This window comes from Phocoena phocoena, chromosome 12 (genome assembly GCF_963924675.1).
Source record: "Phocoena phocoena chromosome 12, mPhoPho1.1, whole genome shotgun sequence".
NCBI classification, from domain to species: Eukaryota; Metazoa; Chordata; class Mammalia; order Artiodactyla; family Phocoenidae; genus Phocoena; species Phocoena phocoena.
The window spans coordinates 25,325,775-25,347,835 of NC_089230.1; the positions used below are offsets into that span (position 1 = coordinate 25,325,775).

General features: G+C 40.0%; 1 protein-coding gene across 1 annotated transcript in view; it reads right to left on the bottom strand.

Moving 5' to 3' along the window:
• Positions 1-7,101: 7,101 nt before the first annotated feature.
• Positions 7,102-22,061, bottom strand: part of ARFGEF3 (ARFGEF family member 3) — a 182,477-nt gene continuing 167,517 nt past the window's right edge. The window contains exons 33-34 of the mRNA XM_065888865.1: positions 8,636-9,854; positions 7,102-7,293 (exon numbers count right to left, since the gene is read on the bottom strand). Coding sequence (XP_065744937.1) covers positions 7,102-7,293; positions 8,636-9,854 — 1,411 coding nt within the window. The remainder of the gene's footprint in view (positions 7,294-8,635; positions 9,855-22,061) is intronic.

A 22,061-nucleotide genomic window follows, 5' to 3' on the forward strand; every position in this document is an offset into this window, starting at 1 on the left:
ACCTAGTCACAAGGCAGCCGTGGTGGCCGGTAGAGCCAGGGCCGTGAGCTTCCCAACTTTAAGAGAAAACATACTTTACATGTTAGTTTCAAAGACTGGCTTTTGGATTCCTCCCTCCCCTTTTTGGCACCAGCTGGTAAAACAAAAATAAATTATTACTAGAGATTAATTAAAGTTTAATTCAACATCCGTTATTATTAAAAAAACTAAACGCACACATCATTTCCAAAAATGATTAGGGGAAATGAAACTGCAGTAGAAAGGCTTCAATTATTCCTGTCTACAGAGGCAAGGACCTGAATCCTTGACATCATTAACACTGGTGTGCTTTCTCATCTCACTAACTCTAGTAAATATAGTCATTACTTTCTACTTGTATAACAGTTTAAATAATATCAGGATACTTAAACAGAAGTCTTTAGAGAAACTTACTGAACAGTTTAAATAATATCAGGATACTTAAACAGAAGCCTTTAGAGAAACTTACTGAACAGTTTAAATAATATCAGGATACTTAAACAGAAGTCTTTAGAGAAACTTACTGAATCAATAAAAATTTTGTGTCATTAGTATATATACAAGGGAGATGATTTTGAGGTACTCAATATTTTTTCTCTTGAATTATTACCTCTGTGTCCTTATTTTGTTTAATGGAAAAAGAATTTCCAAAACTAATTAACTGAATAAAGAGTTAAGAGATAAACTAAGGCCCCATCTATATTTAACATGATTTCACTGTATTCCCAAAGCATACTGATGCGCTTTTACACTTTTCTCCTCATTTGGAAAATGAGATAATGAATATGGTCTTGATTGTGTAGATACATGCACAACACAACATATGTAATGAAAAGTCCTTAAAACAGGCACATGTGCTGCTCAAAAGGGAGTTGGTTCCACTTGCAAATTCTCGTGAAGCCATTTGGTAGACTCTTTACAGATATGTAGGAAATAAAAATATTAATTTACACCAGACAGTTAAGTGAAAGATGAAGACACATCAAGTAGTATAGTATCATCTTGATGTGCTGGTATTCTGGTGACTAATGAGGGATATAAAACTACTGGCAAGAGAGCAACTACTCAAAAATTTCTGGAAGCCAGGAGCCAAGGTTGTAATGGAATCAACATGGAAACGTCTCATCAAAACTGTGGACAGAAGAAATTAAAACACTACATACTTTAAAATCACCTTCAGTACAAGTCAAAAAGTCAACATGATACAAAAGGTCATCCATAGAGTTGTTTCTAAATACAAAGACGAGAAGCTTACATTGATCTCACTGTTCCATAGAACTTATACATTCATTGTCTTCTACCTTGTAAAAATCAATTGTTGGCATAATAAACCTGGAAACTGGGAAGACTGAACAGCAGTGCTGTAGAGAATCCAATTCCAAGTTGTCTGCCCAAGGTGAAGTTCGGTTTTTCTCTAGTGCTTGATAAGTCAGGCTGATCTTAAAGGGAGTAGTTAGACATTTTTTCCAGGTATTGGACCTCAAAGTGTGGTCCCCAGACCAGCAGCTCTTGCCTCATCTGGGAACTTGTTAGAAATGCAAATTTCTAGGCCTACTGAATCAGATGCTCTGGGCTCCGGACCAGCAATCTGTGCCTTAACAAGACCTCCAGGTGACTCTGATACGTGCTAAAGTTTGACAACTACTGTTCTAACATCAAAAGATACGAGACGACCACTACTTGAACTTTCAGGATAGGAATTAACAGTACAAACAATTTCTGGTAGTGGAAAAGGCTGGAAGGACTGTAATTGGATGGAATTCAGCAGAAGTTGACTGCAGTTGTGTCACTAAGATGGCCAGCTAGCTAGTCTCTCCTCCCTATACCCCCCCTTGCATTATCACACAAAGATAGAGGGGAAAGGTTTTGGATGGTGCTAGCTGTGTGGTAGTGGGTTTTTCTTCAATTGATAAGTACTGCCCCTCTTTACAAGGAAATTAGGCATTGTTCTCAAGTAAGTTTCTCCTACATTATCCCAGGGGATGATTTTTTTTTTAGTCTATCTTCCCTGAAGTAATAATTGTATTTTAGAAATCTAAATGGTGTTCTAATCCAAAACCTTAATTATTAGTTACTTCCACATCAGATACAAATATTACAATACAGCCAGAGGAAAGGGATCTCACGAAAGACAGAGACGACGTTTTCTAGATTGCTGCACTCGTGAAGGAGGAGCACATTTTTTTTGGATGAGGCATAATTATAAATGACTTCTTTACCCAATTTCATAAATCTTGCCATAAACAAGGTCATATATTCAATAAAAAGTGCTTAAAAATAGTCTTGCTTTTTTAAGGCCACACTAAATCTTCCTAAATGGTACCCAAGCAGATGTAAGTTCTGTCATTCACTTACTGCATTATGTTGGATTTCTCCTTCTGCCTGTTTCCTTGTCTGCAAGGCAAGTAGAAATATTTAGGTGTCATGGCACATGGTTACTCTGCATATTGACCTGATGCCCTCAGTACCTGAATCTTGAAGCAATCTTGTCTGACCAGTTGCTTCTTCTTCAGAGAATGTGCATTTTGAAAAATGGTCATTTATTTTGCATATTCCCAAAGTCCTATATACTTCCAGGGGAAGCAAGTAGAGAGGCACTGTTGGCTACAGGACACTTTATTCTGAGTGATTAAATGGTAATTGGTAAAGGTCAACAAATTGTTGCTGTCATCCCAGACACAGACTGTCATGTTTTTCCACATAACAGCTGGCCATGGACAATATTATTCCATCATTTCCACCTAATTTGGTGAGTTTCCTCAATTACCACTGAGGATCTGCTTTAAGATTAGATTTTGTTTTCTTTATTTTCAAACATAAAAATATTATGTTATATATGACCTTACTATGCCTAAACACTATCTTTTTCTTTTAACCCTATTGAAAAATCCCCATAACATTATAGATAGGGACATCAGTGTAGTATCTTCAACTCATTTTAACTGTTTAATTGCTCGAAACACTGAAGTGTTTACACTGTGCACTTAGACATGGTGTTGTAGAGAGCCTGGCCTTTGAACTCAGGAACATCTCTTTTGCAACCAACTTTGCCATTTACAGGTTATCTTGGGCAAGTTTCTGAACCTCTCTGGGTCTGCATCCTCATCTGAAAAAATGAGGACAATACCTGTTTCACAGTGTTATTGTGGGAATTAAATATGGTAAAAGTAGATAAAGGTCCACGTTCTCAATGATGTTACCTCCCCCCCACTGCTGTTTGTAACCTCTTGCTATTGTTATCAGCTCCAAACAGAGGTCTTCATTTTTTTTTTTTTTTTTTTTTTGCGGTACGCGGGCCTCTCACTGCTGTGGCCTCTCCCGCTGCGGAGCACAGGCTCCGGACGCGCAGGCTCAGCGGCCATGGCTCACAGGACCAGCCGCTCCGCGGCATGTGGGATCTTCCCGGACCGGGGCATGAACCCGTGTCCCCTGCATCGGCAGGCGGACTCTCAACCATTGCGCCACCAGGGAAGCCCCAGGGGTCTTCATTTTGCTTAGTTTGATAGGACTGACACAAATGGATTTTTCTTTCTGAGAAAGAAAACTTTCCTACATAAGCAATACTATGATGTATTTGGGGAAGTCAAAAATATCTATTATATAATTGCATTACCTTCTTATAGTTAAGGCTATTTGACTCTCTCAACTGACTCTGTATAAGCCCTCTCCTTGGAACAATAAGAACAGCAACAACAAAGCCTACTGATCGCTGTACCAAGAAGTTTCAATTTAAAGGTACTTTGGAATTATCGATAACGTTTGGTCATGTTTGACTTAGTCTGAGCTGTTTTCTATGTTAGCCTCTGCCTTGGTCAGTCATTAAATAGCCTAAAAGTGGTAAAAGTTGCCCTAGTTTTGTATTGAAGGAGAAGGCAGGAAAATAATCGTAAGGGGAGAGATGACAAGAGGGTGTAAAGAGACAGCCTAAGCATCTGTCAAAGCTGATCAGGAGATGCAAGAGGTAGGAGAGATCCTATGAACAATTTATTAGCCCTGCATCAAATCTAAGTCCTCCTATGGCAAGGAGAAATCTGTTGCAGTGTGGTGTACTTGGCTGGGCTATTCAGTCAGGAATTCTTCTGCACCTTGAGTTTTCTAGCGTGCTTCCTCACTTTGGAAAAGATGAACACTACCAAAATATTAGAAAAAGAATAAATCTCAACCAGAGGGTAACACACTTTTGGCAGTAAATACAGGCAACTAAAAGCAATAAAAATCTTATTCTGCTTAGATCTGAAAATACATGGTAATAGCCGTTGTAACTACAAAGGCTTGTCTTGACCTTGGTCTTTCAGAGACCATGGGAGGGAATGAAAGAAGAGATGGGGAAAGGCAGAAATGGAGACACCAGGAAGAGTGAGGGACTGATGGGGCAGTGTGGGGAGGGACTGCTCATCTACTAAGGGTTTTTACATATGTCCCTTTCTTCTTCACCCCTGGGAAGATTTGACTGACTTCTCTATGACTTGAAGTGTACTGTTCCTCGGAGATTATTTGCATCAAGCCATGTCCTTTTTGAAAACTGCAAATACCTCTGAGAAGTATTACTGTGACTTAGCTGCAATCTGACATGGATGTGATGCACCGAGTGTGTTGGGAATGGAGGTGGGTTGAAGACTGCTGTGGGCCGGAGGGGTGGTCTACAGAAAAAAATGATGGGAAGGGACCAAAACCCTCTGACAAAATTGTAGGTAAAGAATGATGTACATCCTCTCATCTTCTATTCTTGGGACCCATAATTAGGTTGGTACTAGAGCAGTGTTTGAATACAGAATGGGGTAAACTTGTTTTCATAAGCTAGCCATGAATCCCACAATAGAGAATCTGTCAAGACAATGAATTCTGACTTCTAAACGGTTAACAACTTCCAGGACATGACCTTCATGAATTGAGACTGGCTTCCTTTGAATTTTTATACTTTATAAAAAGTTGCTAGATATAAACATTTTGTAATTACTCTGATTTGATAATACTCTGCTTTGCTGAAGCTCCCCCCACCCCCGTAAACTGTGGAATACTCACAGGCTCACAAGGAAATGAACCTTAGATGAGCTACAAAAAGAAACAAAACAACAATGGTGTACTGCTCTTGTTAAAAAAAAAAAAAAAAGTATCCAACTTTCAATTCTACTTACAAAATATAAAAAATCTAAAGTATAGAACACAACTTATTGCTATCTCAACGATTCATTGCTTGTTAACATCAAATTGTTGATCTGTTTCTAAACTTGCATTATTGTCTAATGAGCAAAAACTGAAGGCAGAGAGTGTTTTGTGGAACTGGAAAAACACCTTCTGAATTCTGTGGTGATCTCTGGATGGCATAGCGAATGATAAGGTTCTTTCTTTTAGATTGCCTAAATAAATCAGGGAACCCTGTCTTCCTCTTAACCTTGTAGATAGTTATATATTCCCAAGGAAGACAAAGTTTATACCAGCACTGAATAAAGCTGTCAGTTTTAATACCAGCACTGAATAAAGCTGTCAGTTTTAAATCCTTACTTCCACCCTTAAGAGTTGATGTTTTAGGGACAATATTTTCAATTACGAATAATTTTTAGGAGCTGGGAAAATTAAGACATATCTCTTAGCAACTAACTCTTTAGAATGTGTGTGAGTGGGCTTGACTGAGGAGTTTTAATCACTATTATAATTTAAGAAATATTAAATATACTGTAAATAATAAGATAAAGATTCCAAATTAATTTTCTAGTAATAATTAGGAAAATAAATATCTGGTTAAAATATGCCTGAATTAAAAGACCTCAAACAGAGGGCAAATCTACTTGCCAGAGAGGAGAAATATTTTAAACTGAAAAACTTCATTTCCTAGACTTCATTCTGTGTCCTTTTCTCCTGTAGTTTTACTTTCTTCTGAGACTAGAGTGTGTATGAACAATACCATAATTTCGTACGATTGTTGTTTAATATTTTCAGATTTAAAATGATTTCATCATCACCTCCTTTCCCACCCCTTCCAGCTGTCTCCCTAACCCCACACTTCCTGCTCCCTTCCCTGAGAAGTCTGTTCATTGGACGGTGAATTCTTGAGTTCCTTTCTTCCAAGGGTGTTGATATAGAATGAGTTGTTTTGTTTTCTTAAAGACAAAATGTTATACCTTATGTTCAGATAATTGTGGAGCATAGAAATGTGTGTGCAACAAGGAACTAAGGCACCATTTTTTCTTTCCCTTTTCATTTTTGCGTTGGGAACAAAAGCAAAGACTATTGGGACAGTCAGGGTGGCCGGTCTTAAGTCATTTGGCACTATCTGTATCGGCCAATACCACTGGGTACTATGTGTCAAAGGCTGCCATGCCACAGACTTAAAATCCTGCCATGAAAGAATGTCCTTCCTTTAGAAGTAGGGAAGTGAAGGCACAATAGTACCTTACATGAGGAAGTTGGTAAATACCAACCAGAAAATCTTGACAACGTAGGAACAATTTTGAAATGTTCTGGAATATTTTAAAGATTATGACACCCAAGAATACATTTTTCCAACTGTTTTCTTCCCTGCCGAACTCATAATCATAATATAAATCTTCCTCCAATTAATCATGTCTGGTAATCATGTCTGTGTGTACATCAGCTTGACTTACCAGCAGATATTTCTTTAGCTATTGCATTTTTTAAAATGATGGATCGTCCGGGTTCAATCCCTGGTCGGGGAACTAGATCCTGCAGGCATGCTGCAACTAAGACCCGGTGGAGTAGTAAATGACCGATGTAGTTATAAATAAATAAATAAAATGATGGATCAATGTAATGTTTTCAAAGGAGTGGCCCTTGAAAGTGACTCATTTGGGGACGATATTGCAGGCAAAAGCATTGGGAAATAAGATTCAGAAATGTGTCAAGGAATATAGAGTCTTCTGAACTTATGTGCAAATTCAGAGTTTCACTTGTGTCATCCAGATACAACCTTAGTATCCAGAATGGCCCCAGTGCTGATTAGTTAGGGAGCAACTGGGTGTTCTCTGAGTCACGGGGGCTGGTGGTGGGGAAAATGCTATCAGCTGGGTTGGCAGACATACTCTAAACCCTCCTAGTGTATCTCCTTGGGAATGGAATGTGAGTCTTCTACACAATGATGTCATAGACACGGCCCACTCTGCCGAGCCATTCTCTCACAGCCTGGCGAACTCTGATGTCAGTCACGTGACAGGTCAGCTGGCTGATGCATGGGAACACTGCTGGCTGGAGCGCTGTGAAGGTCTGGTCCGGAAGGATCTGAATCTGATTGAGAACTGTTAGCACCATGTTGGTCCATGCCTAAGAGAGAGGGATTAAGAGAATCAGCCGTTTTCTCCAGCAGTTTCATTTGTACTCAAGTATGGCTAATATGCAAATGAGTTTTCTCAGGCTTTAGGCTTCAATACATGTAGTCTTTACTAATTTAATGCACTTATAATAAAACATCAGTTTAAGTTCATATATATATATAAAAGGACTAGCAGAGACTCATTTCACATTAGGAATACATTATTTCCAGCTTTTACAGAATACAGAAATCTTACTCCTCAGATTTTTAAAAACTCTCTTGCCTTCTCATGATGAGATTTTCATAGGCCATATGACATTTTTAATCAGCAGTCTCTCTAATGTCTAGAAAACTTGGAATAGGTCTACCTTAATTTAAGGTAACTTTTGAAATCATAAGCAAATCTCCAAGCCATGAAAAAGCAATTAAGGTTTGTTATTTGTCAAGAAGGTCATCTGTTAAAGAATAACCTTACATCTCAGTTTGACTGGATACTTTTACAAATACAGTCTAAGATCATTTTTGTGGATTCTGAACTATGAAGTTTAGTTCTATGTTCAAGATACATCAGAGGAAAAATGTATCTTGCAAGATTCATACTAATTCCAAGTTTATGTTCATTCTAAGAATACATTCCTGTATAGGTCCATAGAATCCTAGGGCCCAAGAGCTCCTATCTTACTATGCTTGCAACAGGAATCTACAACTTAATAAACGTCCAGATGGCTTTTAAAGGGCTCTCCATGAGTTTAGATCCTTCTATCTTTTCCCATCTCATCGTTTCTTAAATTGAATGAAACAGTGCCCCTCTTCTTTACTTCTCAAGCTCATTTTTGGGAGGTACCATAGAATTGCAAATATTAATTATATAAAGGAATAGGAACACTCTGAAAATGAGAATTTTTATGTGCTCAGGACGGGCTAGGAAAACAATTCATTGGAATAACCACATAATATGCACTTTGCCTTTTCCCTTTACATAATTCTTCATAACTACAGAATTGCTTCAGGGCTATCTTCAAATGATTAACTGGCATTGAGTCCTGGGTTTAAGTCCATCCATTTTCTAAGCTTTGGCGTCATCTTATTTACACCGGTGGGTTCCTAATTCTCAGTAGTATCTGTTATAACCCATAGAAACAATTCCTGAAATTATATGAGAATACAATTTCAGTTTCACAAGGATATACTGATGGATCCTATGTCTTAGGGGCAGGCAGTCTCCTGACTGTGGAGGATCATAACGTGTCTGAGTGCTCCCTGAGGGGCACAGGTGTGTCACTGGTACCCAGCTTCTCTCCTGCATGGCTGGCTGTGGAGCCTTGCATCCTCCGGTGGGGGGCGGGTACCCACCTGGATCTGGGCTTCGGCGTCCCTTGCAGAGACACTCCGGGAGCTGCCGGTGGAGCCCGAGCGGGGCCTCTTCTCCTGGCGCAGCAGCTCGGGGCCAGCGCTGAAGGAGTGCCGCATCTGCCCCTGGTCCATCAGGTGCTGGGGCCGCTGGAGCAGCGGGGAGCCTTGGCCCCTGGGCCCCAGTGGCTCTCCCTTCTTCTCCACCTTGACCTCTTTGGGGAAGGTGGGCAGGTTATGCTGTTGTTTCCTCTTCTTGTACTCGGTCATCAGCTTTGAGATGGTCTTGTCAGCTGCCATTGTGTAGATTTTGTTGCCGGCGTTCTCCCACCACTCCTTCTTGCGGCTGGGGTCCTTCTTCTCTACCTTGGGACTCGGGGGCAGCAGCAGCATTTCCCCGCTGGTCCCCCTCAGGCTCAGCGGCTCGCCCGCGTGATCGCGGGTCTGACTGCGGTCATCCTCGGAAGGTGTGTCTTTCCCCGAGAAGCCCCCAGTGGATGGGGTGGATGACCCCGACTGGAAGGAGGGAAGGATGAAGAAAGGGTCGCTCTTGAAGATCGGTGCCTCCTCCATACTGTTTTCCAGGTCCAAGTGCATCTGGATGTAGTTATTACACAGCTCCATGCACAGCTTGTGAAGCCTCTTGACCAGCCACACCCAGTCCGCGTTGCTGATGGGCTGGACACTGAGGGAGGGCATCCGAGCCCTCCACTGCCTCTTCTCCTTGCCTCTAGGGGGGCTCACCTGGGCGGTCTCCTCAAAAATGTCTTCATCTTCTGATGAACACTGCTGGGAGGAATCTGTGCTCCTCTCATCGTCCTCAAAAAGGACCTTCTTCACTTGCTCAGCAGTGATGGTTTCTTGGTTGCCGAGAACAGCACAGACCAGTGCGTGGAAATAAATGTTAAAACTCATGGCAGACTGGCGGTAAAGGTTGGCAGCGCCCCCGATGCCAGACACTTTCTTCAGCAGGCACTTCAACCCAGGGCTGGTGTCAAACTCTCTGGCCGTCCTGTAGGAGTCCAACAGCAGGTCAAAGATGACGGCCAAGTTCTGCATGGAGATGTATCTGAGGAAGCCAGCCAGCTTGGTTTCTGGCACTTGGATCTTCTCCTCCCCGGGAGAGGGGCCTTTGACAAACTCTTCTAACAAGATATCATATAAGTTCTGGAGTAACACTTGATGGGATAGTAAACTCACCACAATTTCCCTGAAGGAAACACTTCAAATGAAAAGAAAGGCATTGATTAGTAGCCAGCTGCCTTATATGAGTTACCTTAAAGCAATTCAGCCCTTACACAAACAGAATGACTAGGCAAAATTACAAACTAAGCTACTTGTATTTTAATGTCTTTCTTCAAAAAGGACAAATTTCTTGGGGCATTACAAGATGACAGTTTTAATCATGATTAATGGAATTCCTGACACTTTTAAAATCTGGGAGCTATAGAATTAATATTATGATATTGAGTTAACGATTCTCAACAAGACTTAGGAAACAAATAGAACAATTTTATTAAAAAATCTCTAACGTAGACACAATTATGTTATATGACCTGTTTTCTTTCATAGTTATGAGTAATAAAACAAATCAAGAAAGTAACAATTTCTGTTGCGTTATAGTAATTTTAATTGGCCTTTTCCCAACCCTTTGCCATTTTTCCTTAAACCCAATGCTTTTACTATTTTTTTAAGTGACGGCTGAGGAATTTTTAATAAACAGAAAAATTAAAATATAATAATTAACATTATGCTTGGACATTTGAGTTCATTTTGTTTCCCCAGTTTCACTTTTTCCTGCATATCTAGGAATGAAGTCTTTATTTCACTAAGATAGGCTTAAGAGCTTAAAATCTCTCTTCTGCTAGTTATCTAGGAAATCCAAGAAATAGCTAATTGCAAGATTCCATGTTATTCTTTAACTGGTTGCATCATTTTATCTTGTGCAAGGATAGCCTCTGAAAGTACAAAGTCAGGATGTGACAGCACGTTGTATAACATACCCAGACAAAAGCAATATTCCATATAGGCTTGGGGGAAGAGAGAGGAAGAAGGAAGTATTTACTGGTCTGCACATTCCAGATATAGGAATTCTGACTACAACTGTCAAGTGTGTCAACTCTGCTAAGACACCTAGCTATGAGAATACCTGGAGAGATTTTTTTTTAAATTTAGAGTATAGTTGATTAACAATGTTGTGTTAGTTTCAGGTGTACAGAGTGATTCAGTTATACATATACATGTATCTATTCTTTTTCAAATTCTTTTCCCTTTTAGGTTATTACAGAGTATCGAGCAGAGTTCCTTCCCTGTGTTACACAGTAGGTCCTTGTTGGTTATCTATTTTAAATATAGCAGTGTGTACCAGTCAATCCCAAATTCCCAATCTATCCCTCCCCTCCATACTTCCCCTCTGGTAACCGTAAATTCATTCACTAAATCTGTGAGTCTGTCCCTGCTTTGTAAATAAGTTTGTTTGTATCATTTTTTCTGGATTCCGCATATAAGCGATATCATATGATATTTGTCTTTCTTTGTCTGACTCACTTCACTTAGTATGATAATCTCCAGGTCCATCTGTGTTGCTGCAAATGTTATTATTTCATTCTTTTTAATGGCTGAGTAATATTCCATTGTATATATGTACCACATTTTCTTTATCCATTCATCTGTCAACACACAGATGAATGTTTCCATGTCTTGGCTATTGTAAACAGTGCTGCAATGAACAATGGGGTGCATGTATCCTTTTGAACCATTTTCCCCTGGATATATGCCCAGGAGTGGGATTGCTGGATCATATTGCTGGATCATAGCTCTGTTTTCAGTTTCTTAAGGAACATCCACACTGTTCTCCATAGTGGCTGTACCAATTTACATTCCCACCAACAGTGTAGGAGGGTTCCCTTTTCTCCACACCCTCTCCAGCATTTAATGTTTGTAGACTTTTTGATAATGGCCATTCTGAAGGGTGTGAGGTGATATCTTATTGTAGTCTTGATTTGCATTTCTCTAATTAGAGATCTTGAGCACCTTTTCATGTGCTTCCTGGTCATCCGTATGTCTTCTTTGGAGAAATGTCTATTTAGGTGTTCTGCCCATTTTATGATTGGGTTGTTTGTTTTTTTCAATATTGAGCCGCACGAGCTGTTTGTAAATTTTGGAGATTAATCCCTTGTTGGTCGCATTGTTTGCAAATATTTTCTCCCATTCTGTGGGTTGTCCTTTTGTTTTGTTTATGGTTTCCTTTGCTGTGCAAAATCTTTTGAGCTTAATTAGGTCCCATTTGTTTATTTTTCATTTCATTTCCATTATTGTAGGAGACGGAATGAAAAAGATATTGCTGCAATTTCTGTCAAAGAGTGTTCTGCCTGTATCTTCCTCTAAGAGTTTTATAATATCTGGTCTTAGGTTTAGGTCTTTATTCCATTTTGAGTTTATTTTTGTGTATGGTGTTAAAGAGTGTTCTAATTTCATTTTTTTACATGTAGCTGTCCAGTTTCCCCAGCACCATTTCTTGAAGAGATTCTTTTCTCAATTATATAATCTTGCCTCCTTTGTTGTAGATTAATTGACTACAGTTGTGTGGGTTTGTTTCTGGGCTTTCTATCCTGTTCTGTTGATCTATATTTCTGTTTTTGTGCCAGTACTGTACTGTTTTGATGACTGTAGCTTTGTAGTATAGTCTGGGAGCCTGATTCCTCCAGCTCTGTTTATCTTTCTCAAGATTGCTTTGGGGCTTCCCTGGTGGTGCAGTGGTTAAGAATCCTCCTGCCAATGCAGGGGACACAGGTTCGAGCCCTGGTCCGGGAAGATCCCACATGCTGTGGAGCAACTAAGTCCGTGCGCCACAACTACTGAGCCTGTGCTCTAGAGCCCGCGAGCCACAACTACTGAAGCCCACGTGCCTAGAGCCTGTGCTCTGCAACAAGAGAAGCCACCGCAAAGAGAAGCCTGCGCACCGCAACGAATATTAGTCCCTGCTCTCAGCAACTAGAGAAAACCCACGTGCAGCAGCAAATACCCAATGCAGCCAAAAATTGAATATATGAATAAATAAAAAAATTTTTAAAAAAAGATTGCTTTGGCTATTTGGGGTCTGTTGTGTGTCTATACAAATTTTTTGTTCTAGTCTTATGAAAAATGCCATCGGTAATCTGATAGGGATTGCACTGAATCTGTAGATTGCCTTGGGTAGTATAGTCATTTTGACACTATTGATTCTTCCAATCCAAGAACATGGTATATCTTTCCAACTTTTTGTGTCATCTTCAATTTCTTTCATCAGTGTCATAGTTTTCAGAGTACAGGTCCTTTGCCTTCTTAGGTAGGTTTATTCCTAGGTATTTTATTCTTTTTGATGTGATGGTAAGTGGGATTGTTTCTTTAATTTTGCTTTCTGACTGTTCGCTGTTAGTGTACAGAAATGCAACAGATTTCTCTGTATTTATTTTGTATCCTGCAACTTTACCAATTTCATCGATGAGCTCTAGTAGTTTTCTGGTATCATCTTTAGGACTTTCTATGTATAGTGTCATGTTATCTGCAATCAGTGGCAGTTTTACTTTTTTCCAATTTGGATTCCCTTTATTTCTTTTTCTTCTCTGATTGCTGTGGCTAGGACTTCCAAAATTATGTTGAATAGGGCTTCCCTCGTGGCACAGTGGTTGAGAGTCTGTCTGCTGATGCAGGGGACATGGGTTTGTGCTCCGGTCTGGGAAGATCCCACATGCCGCGGAGCAGCTGGGCCCGTGAGCCATGGCTGCTGAGCCTGTGCGTCTGGAGCCTGTGGTCCGCAGTGGGAGAGGCCACAACAGTGAGAGGCCTGCGTACCGCAAAAAAAAAAAAAAAAAAAAAAGTTGAATAAAAGTGATGAGAGTGGACATCCTTGTCCTGATCTTACAGGAAATGCTTTCAGTTTTTCACTGTTGGGTATGATTTTAGCAGTAGGTTCATCATATATGGCCTTTATTATGTTGAGGTATGTTTCCTCTGTGCCCACTTTCTGGAGATTTTTAAAATCATAAATGGGTATTGAATTTTGTCAAAATCTTTTTCTGCATCTATTGAGATGATTATATAGTTTTTATTCTCCAATTTGTTGATGTGGTGTATCACGCTGATTGATTTGTGCATATTGAAAAACCCTTGTATCCCTGGGATAAATCCCACTTGATCATGGTGTATGATCTTTTTAATGTATTGTTGGATTTGGTGTGCTAGTATTTTTGCATCTACGTTCATCAGTGATATTGACCTTTAATTTTCTTTTTTTTGTTGTTGTATCTTTGTCTGGTTTTCGTATCAGCATGATGGTGGCCTCATAAAATGAGTTTGGGAGCGTTCCTTTCTCTGCAATTTTTTGGAAGAGTTTGAGAACGATGGGTGTTAGCTCTTCTCTAAATGTTTGGTAGGATTCACCTGTGAAGCCATCTGGCCCTGGTATTTTGTTGGGAGTTTTTAAATCACAGTTTTAATTTCAGTACTTGTGATTGGTCTTTTCATATTTTCTATTTCTTCCTGGTTCAGTCTTGGGAGATTGTACCTTTCTAAGAATTTGTCCATTTCTTCCAGGTTTTCCATTTTATTGGCATATAGTTGCTTATAATAGTCTCTTATGGTTCTTTGTATTTCTGTGGTATCTGTTGTAACTTCATTTTCATTTCTAATTTTATTGACTTGAGCTCTCTTCCCTCTCTTCCTTGATGAGTCTGGCTAAAGGTTTATCAAATTTTTTTATCTTCTCAAAGAACCAACTTTTAGTTTCACTGATGTTTTTATTGTTTCCTTTGTCTGTATCTCATTTGTTTCTGCTCTGACGTTTATGGTGTCTTTCCTTCTACTAACTTTGGGGGTTTTTTCTTGTTTCTCTAGTTGCTTTACGTGTAAGGTTAGGTTATTTGAGATTTTTCTTGTTTCCTGACGTAAGATTGTATTGCTATAAACTTCCCTGTTAGAACTTGTTTTGCTGCATCCCATAGCTTTTATATTATCATGCTTTCATTTTCATTCGTCTCTAGGTCTTTTTTGATTTCCTATTTGATTTCTTCAGTGATCCATTCGTTGCTTAGTAGCATATTGTTTAGCCTCTATGTGTTTGTGTCTTTTAGTTTTTTTCTTGTAGTTGATTTCTAATCTCATAGCATTGTGGTCGGAAAAGATGTTTGATATGATTTCAATTTTCTTAAATTTACCAAGCCTCGCTTTGTGGCCCAGCATGTGATCAATCCTGGGGAATGTTCCATGTGCACTTGAAAAGAATGTGTATTCTGCTGCTTTTGGATGGAATGCTCTGTAAATATCAGTTAAATCCTTGTGGTTTAATGTGTCATTTAAAGCCTGTGTTTCCTTATTTATTTTCTGTCTGGATGATCTGTCCATTGATGTAAGTGGGATGTTAAAGTCCCCCACTATTATTATGTTACTGTTGATTTCTCTTTTATGGCTGTTAGGAGCACCTCAATATATAAGGCGGATACTATGTTGGGTGCACATATATTTGCCATTGTTATATCTTCTTGGGTTGATCCCTTGATCATTATGTAGTGTCCTTCTTTGTTTCTTGTAACAATCTTTAAAGTCTATTTTGTCTTATATAAATATTGCCACTCCAGCTTTCTTTTGATTTCCATTTGCACAGAATACATTTTGCCATTCACTTACTTTCAATCTCTATGTGTTCCTAGATCTGAAGTGGGTCTCCTGTAGACAGCATATATACACGTGTTGTTTTTGTATCCATTCAGCCAGTCTGTGTCTTTTGGAGCATTTAATCTGTTTACATTTAAAGTAATTATTGATATATATATTCTTATTGACATTTTAATTGTTTTGAATTTGTTTTTGTAGGTGCTTTTTCTTCCCTTCCTCTTTTGTTCTCCTCTCTTGTGATTTGATGACTAACTTTAGTGTTGTGTTTGGATTACTTTTTCTTTTTTGTGTGTGTATCTATTGTAGATTTTCGGTTTGCAGTTACCATGAGGTTTTTGATATAGAAGTCTATATAAAAAGCAAGATTGTTTTAAGTTGCTGTTCTTTTAATTTCAAATGCATTTCCAATATCCTGCATTTGTGATCTCCTCACAATTGCTGGTTTTCATATATTTGTGTGCAGATTATTTCCTATTTTTGTACATTTGCCTTTACCAGTGAACTTTTCCATTCATAATTTTCTTGTTTCTAGTTGTGGCTTTTTCTTTTCTGCTTAGAGAAGTTCCTTTAGCATTTGTTGCAAAGCTGGTCTGGTGGTGCCGAATTCTCTTAGCTTTTGCTTGTCTGTAAAGCTATTGATTTCTCTGCCAAATCTGAATGAGAGCCTCGCTGTGTAGAATACTCTTGGTTGTAGGTTTTTCCCTTCCATCACTTTAAATATATAATCCCACTCCCTTCTGGCCTGCAGAATTTCTGCTGAGAAATCAGCTGATAACCTTATGGGAATTCCCTTGTAGGTTGTTTCTTTTCCCTTGTTGCTTTTAATATTTTTTCTTTATCTTTAATTTTTGTCAGTTTGATTACTATGTGTCTCAGTGTGTTCCTCCTTGGGTTTATCCTGCCTGGGACTCTGCATTTTCTTGACTTGGGTGACTGTTTCTTTTCCCATGTTAGGGAAGTGTTTCGCTTATCTCTTCAAATATTTTCTTAGGTCCTTTCTCTTCTCCTTCTGGGGCCCCTATAATGTGAATGTTGGTGTATTTAATGTTGACCCACAGGTCTCTTAGGCTGTCCTCCTTTCTTTTCATTCTTTTTTCTTTATTCTGTTCCACAGTAGTGATTTCTATCATTCTGTATTCCAGCTCACTTATCTGTTCTTCTGCCCCAGTTATTCTACTATTGATTCCTTCTAGTGTATTTTTCAATTCAGTTATTATATTGTTTGTTCTTTAGTTCTTCTAGGTCTTTGTTTCTTGTGTCTACTCAATCTGTGCCTCTATTCTTTTTTTCAAGATCTTGGACATCTTTACTATCATTACTCTGAATTCTTTTTTAGGCAGATTGACTAGCTCCACTTCACTTAGTTGTTCTTCTGGGGTTTTATCTTGTTCTTTCATCTGGGACATATTCCTCTGACGTATCATTCTGTCTGACTTTCTGTGATTGCAGTTTCCATTCCACAGGCTGCAGGGTTGTAGTCCTTCTTGCTTCTGCTGTCTGCCCCCTGGTGGATGAGGCTGTCTAAGAGACCTGTGCAGGCTTCCTGGTGGGAGGGACTGGTACCTGTCCACCAGTGGGTGGAGCTGGATCTTTTCCCTCTGGTGGGCAGGGCCATGTCAGGGGGTGTGTTCATCGGGCAGCTATTTATTCAGGAAGACTTTAAGCAGCCTGCCTGCTGATGGGTGGGGCTGTGTTCCTTCCCTGTTGGTTGTTTGGCCTGAGGCATCCCAGCACTGGAGCCTACAGGCTGTTGGGTGGGGCCAGGTCTTGGTGAGAAAATGGCGGCCTCCAAGAGTGCTCACACCAATGAACATTCACCAGAACTGCCGCCACCAGTGTCCTTGTTCCTGCAGTGAACCACAGCCACCCCCCACCCCCAACTCTGCAGGAGACCCTCCGATACTAGCAGGTAAGTCTGGCCAGTCTCTTATGAGGTCTCTGCTTTTTCCCCTGGGTACTGTGCATGAGCCCTGTGTGCATCCTCCAAGAGTGGAGTTTCTGTCTCCCCCAGTCCTGTGGAAGTCCTGCGATCAAACCCCGCTGGCCTTCAAAGCCAGATTCTATGGGGGCTCCTCCTCCAGACCCCCAGGCAGGGGAGCCTGACGTGGGCCTCAGACCTTTCATTCCTGTGCGAGAACTTCTGTGGTATAATTGTTTTTCAGTTTGTGGGCTGCCCACCTGGTGTGTATGGGGTTTGATTTTATCACGATTGTGCCCCTCGTACTGTCTCATTGTGGCTTCTTCTTTGGATGTAGGGTGTCTTTTTTGGTAGGTTCCAGCATTTATTTGTCAGTGGTTTGTTCAGCAGTTAGTTGTGATTTTGGTTTTCCCATAAGAAGGCATGAGGCTCATGTCCTTCTACTCCACCATCTTCAAACCCAAAGCTTTTAGAATCTTACTGAAGTCGGTTTATAGGCACCAAACCAGTTTTCCAGGATTAAAAATGTTAATGCTTTAGGTACATATGTATAAAAGCTTTAGTGCTTCCAGTGTGGGAGATAGAGAAGGTCTAAACACTGAAAAGTTTTTTAACTTTAGAGGTGTTATGGGGCTAATATTTTCAAAGAAAGAAATGAAATTGATAATTTAATTTGCAGCTTTCTAAAACAAACCTAGGAGAGAAAACAGCATTCACTCAGCACAGGCTAATTCCTTTCTGCATCCTTTTCTGCCAGCACAGATGTGGGACTTCTTTGTGGGCCGTGGATGTGCATTTGGGGGAGGTGGGAGAGGGTGAATGCTCCCTAGACATCTGGCCAGATCTCCTGGTTGAGAAGCAGGTGCAACCCGCCAGTCAGTCATGACAACTTCCTAATCAATCAGGGCACAGCCCTGATAAGGCAACATTAGAAGTGCATGCTCACATTTTGGTGATCCAGCCCCTTTTGTTTGGCTGGATTCCTGTACTAAGAAAACACTCTCAATTCCAATTGCAACATTTTAATCCACCAATGTGGTTTTGGGTTTATGGCTTCCCATTCTTTTCACTGCTCTTAGAATTTCACGAAAATAGCTTATGCCATGATGTTGCAAACTAATTCCCATAACTGGATAATGACAAAATTACAACTCACTCATACTACTGATTTCAAAAGTCCAACTGTTACATTAATACTTAAAAAAATTTATTTATTGGAGTATAGTTGATTTACAATGTCATGTTAGTTTCAGGTGTACAGCAAAGTGCATCAGTTACTATATCTCATACATATTACATATATACCTATATCTCCTTTTAAGATTCTTTTCCCATATGGGCCATTACAGAGTATTGAGTTCCCTGTTCTATACAGTAGGTTCTTATTAGTTATCTATTTTATATATAGTAGTTTGTATATGTCAATCCCAATCTCCCAATTTCTCTCTCCCCACTCCCTTTCCCCTCTGGTAACCATTAGTTTGTTTTCTACATCTGTGACTCTACTTCTGTTTTGTAAATAAGTTCATTTGTACCATTTTTTAAGACCATGAATTTAAAAATTGTTTTATAACTAGCAGGAAAAATTTTTTTTTTTTTTTTTTGGCAGTACGTGGGCCTCTCTACTGTTGTGGCCTCTCCCGCTGCGGAGCACAGGCTCCGGACGCGCAGGCGCAGCAGCCATGGCTCACAGGCCCAGCCGCTCTGATCTTCCCGGACCAGGGCATGAACCCATGTCCCCTGCATCAGCAGGCGGACTCTCAACCACTGCGCCACCAGGGAAGCCCAGGAAAAGAACAAAAATCCTCCCATACATTTTTTAAAAGTTGACCTTGACCTTTGTGTAGTGGTATCTCAAAGAAAACATCGTACTTTCAGCAAAAATGGAATATGTACAAAGAGCTGTCACTCACAAACAGTAACCTCTTCTAACATATCACTTAAGCAACTTTTTCTGTGGTAAAATATATATAACCTGATGTTACCATTTTAACCATTTTTAAAAGTTCAATTCAGTAGCATTAAGTACATGCATAATGTTGTGTAACCATCACCACTATTTCTAGAACTTTTTCATCATCACAAACAGAAACTCTGAACCCATTAAATGGTAACTCCCCAACCCCTCCCAATTCCCCCACCATGGAAGTTACTTGAGGTATTAGGAGACCTGAATATGCACTCTTTTGAAGAAGCAGGCTGTGAAAGCCACCAATTTGGTCTAGTGCTTCATGTCCACAACTACAGGACCCTAACTAAGAAGGGAAATCCTGTCACTGGGCTGGCCTCCCCACTATACCATAATTCTTCAAGGGACAGGGCAGTGCCTTTCTCATCTTCTTGTCCCAGGGCAAACATATGCTGAGAGAAGCATTCAAAACAAACCAAAATAACAAAAACCAGATTAGTTCTGAGTGCAGGTGCCTGGAAGAAATGGTCTCCTTGAGCAGTGGCTCTGACATTTCAACCCCATCCTGCTGGCAGCCTGGACTCCTGAACACAACCTTCGGAAGTCATCTGTTGATGGACACTTAGGTTGCTTCCATGTCCTGGCTACTGTAACTAGAACTGCAGTGAACACGGTGGTACATGACTCTTTTTGAATTATGGTTTTCTCTGGGTATGTGCCCAGGAGTGGGATTGCTGGGTCGTATGGTAGTTCTATTTTTAGATTTTTAAGGAACCTCCATACTGTTCACCATAGTGGCTGTATCAATTTACATTCCCACCAACAGTGCAAGAGGGTTCCCTTTTCTCCACACCCTCTCCAGCACTTATTGTTTCTAGATTTTTTGATGATGGCCATTCTGACTGGTGTGAGATGATATCTCAGTGTAGTTCTGATTTGCATTTCTCTAATGATGTTGAGCATTCTTTCATGTGTGTGTTGGCAGTCTGTATATCTTCTTTGGAGAAATGTCTATTTAGGTCTTCTGCCCATTTTTGGATTGGGTTGTTTGTTTTTTTGATATTGAGCTGCATGAGCTGCTTGTAAAGTTTGGAGCTTAATCCTTTGTCAGTTGCTTCATTTGCAAATATTTTCTCCCATTCTGAGGGTTCCCTTTTGGTCTTGTTTATGGTGTCCTTTGCTGTGCAAAAGCTTTTAAGTTTCATTAGGATATGGGGAGGGAGAAGGGTAAGCTGTGACAAAGTGAGAGAGTGGCAATGGACATATATACACTACCAAAGGTAAAATAGATAGCTAGTGGGAAGCAGCCGCATAGCACAGGGAGATCAGCTCAGTGCTTTGTGACCACCTAGAGGGGTGGGATAGGGAGGGAGACGCAAGAGGGAAGAGATATGGGAACATATGTATAACTGATTCACTTTGCTATAAAAGCAGAAACGAACACACCATTGTAAAGCAATTATGCTCCAATAAAGATGTTAAAACAAACAAGCAAACCCAGATTTCTCTTTACTTAAATGTTGCAATCTGGTTTTAGTTCCAGTCTTTTTTTTCCCCATGGGTGATTTTAATGTGGACCTCTGAGGACGCACCTAACCAGCAGATGCACAAACTTTTCTTACGTCTAACTCATCTTCTCCTACTTTCTGTGCTAAGAATTGCCCCTGTGAATGAGTCAAATCCAACAACGCAAAATACTTAAAGAATTTTAGAGGATGTTTTAAGGCATAGTGGCTTCTACTAAAGAATTTGTGCTTTTCCTGTTTTACTGAATTTCATTGAGGGGGTAATTGTCTATTGAGGGGGTGATTGTCTATTGAGGGGGTGATTGTCTATTGAGGGGGTGATTGTCTATTGAGGGGGTGATTGTCTATTGAGGGGGTGATTGTCTATTGAGGGGGTGATTGTCTATTGAGGGGGTGATTGTCTATTGAGGGGGTGATTGTCTATTGAGGGGGTGATTGTCTATTGAGGGGGTGATTGTCTATTGAGGGGGTGATTGTCTATTGAGGGGGTGATTGTCTATTGAGGGGGTGATTGTCTATTGAGGGGGTGATTGTCTATTGAGGGGGTGATTGTCTATTGAGGGGGTGATTGTCTATTGAGGGGGTGATTGTCTATTGAGGGGGTGATTGTCTATTGAGGGGGTGATTGTCTATTGAGGGGGTGATTGTCTATTGAGGGGGTGATTGTCTATTGAGGGGGTGATTGTCTATTGAGGGGGTGATTGTCTATTGAGGGGGTGATTGTCTATTGAGGGGGTGATTGTCTATTGAGGGGGTGATTGTCTATTGAGGGGGTGATTGTCTATTGAGGGGGTGATTGTCTATTGAGGGGGTGATTGTCTATTGAAAGTACTAAGTAAACTGAGGAACCATGGTGATAAATTTTTAAATCTTAACCTTTTAAAACCGTTAAACCAGTAACATAGGAATATTAGGTGATCCTATTTTTCCTGTGTTTTATTTATAATGTGAATTCAGCTTATTATTCCTCTCCCCCTTTTTCTCCTTTTACTTCAAAAATTGTTTCAGTAGGAATAATTGGCTGAAGGGACTAGAAATATATAAAAAAAGGAAAACAGGTGAGAAAAGAACTGAAATTTGAAAGCAGATCAATGCTTAAAGCTGTGGAAAGGAATGCACAATCCTTGGTATGCAGAATAGATAAAAATGCCCAACACTTTTGCGTGATCGGCAGTGGAGGGAAGCAGGGCACAGAATTGGGAGGAATACGTGGGATATCGCTAAAGTTCTACTTCTGAAGGGCAGTGGCAGGTTCAGAGTTATTTCACTTTTTATTCATGCTTGATAACCTTTGAACCTTCCACATAGTCTTCTGTATGTACCACACACACCTGACTAAAAAAAGTTAGCACCTGGAAATTTCACCCAAATAGGTCTATTAATCAAACTGCTATGCTACCTGGTAACTTTTGGAAAAGTCACACT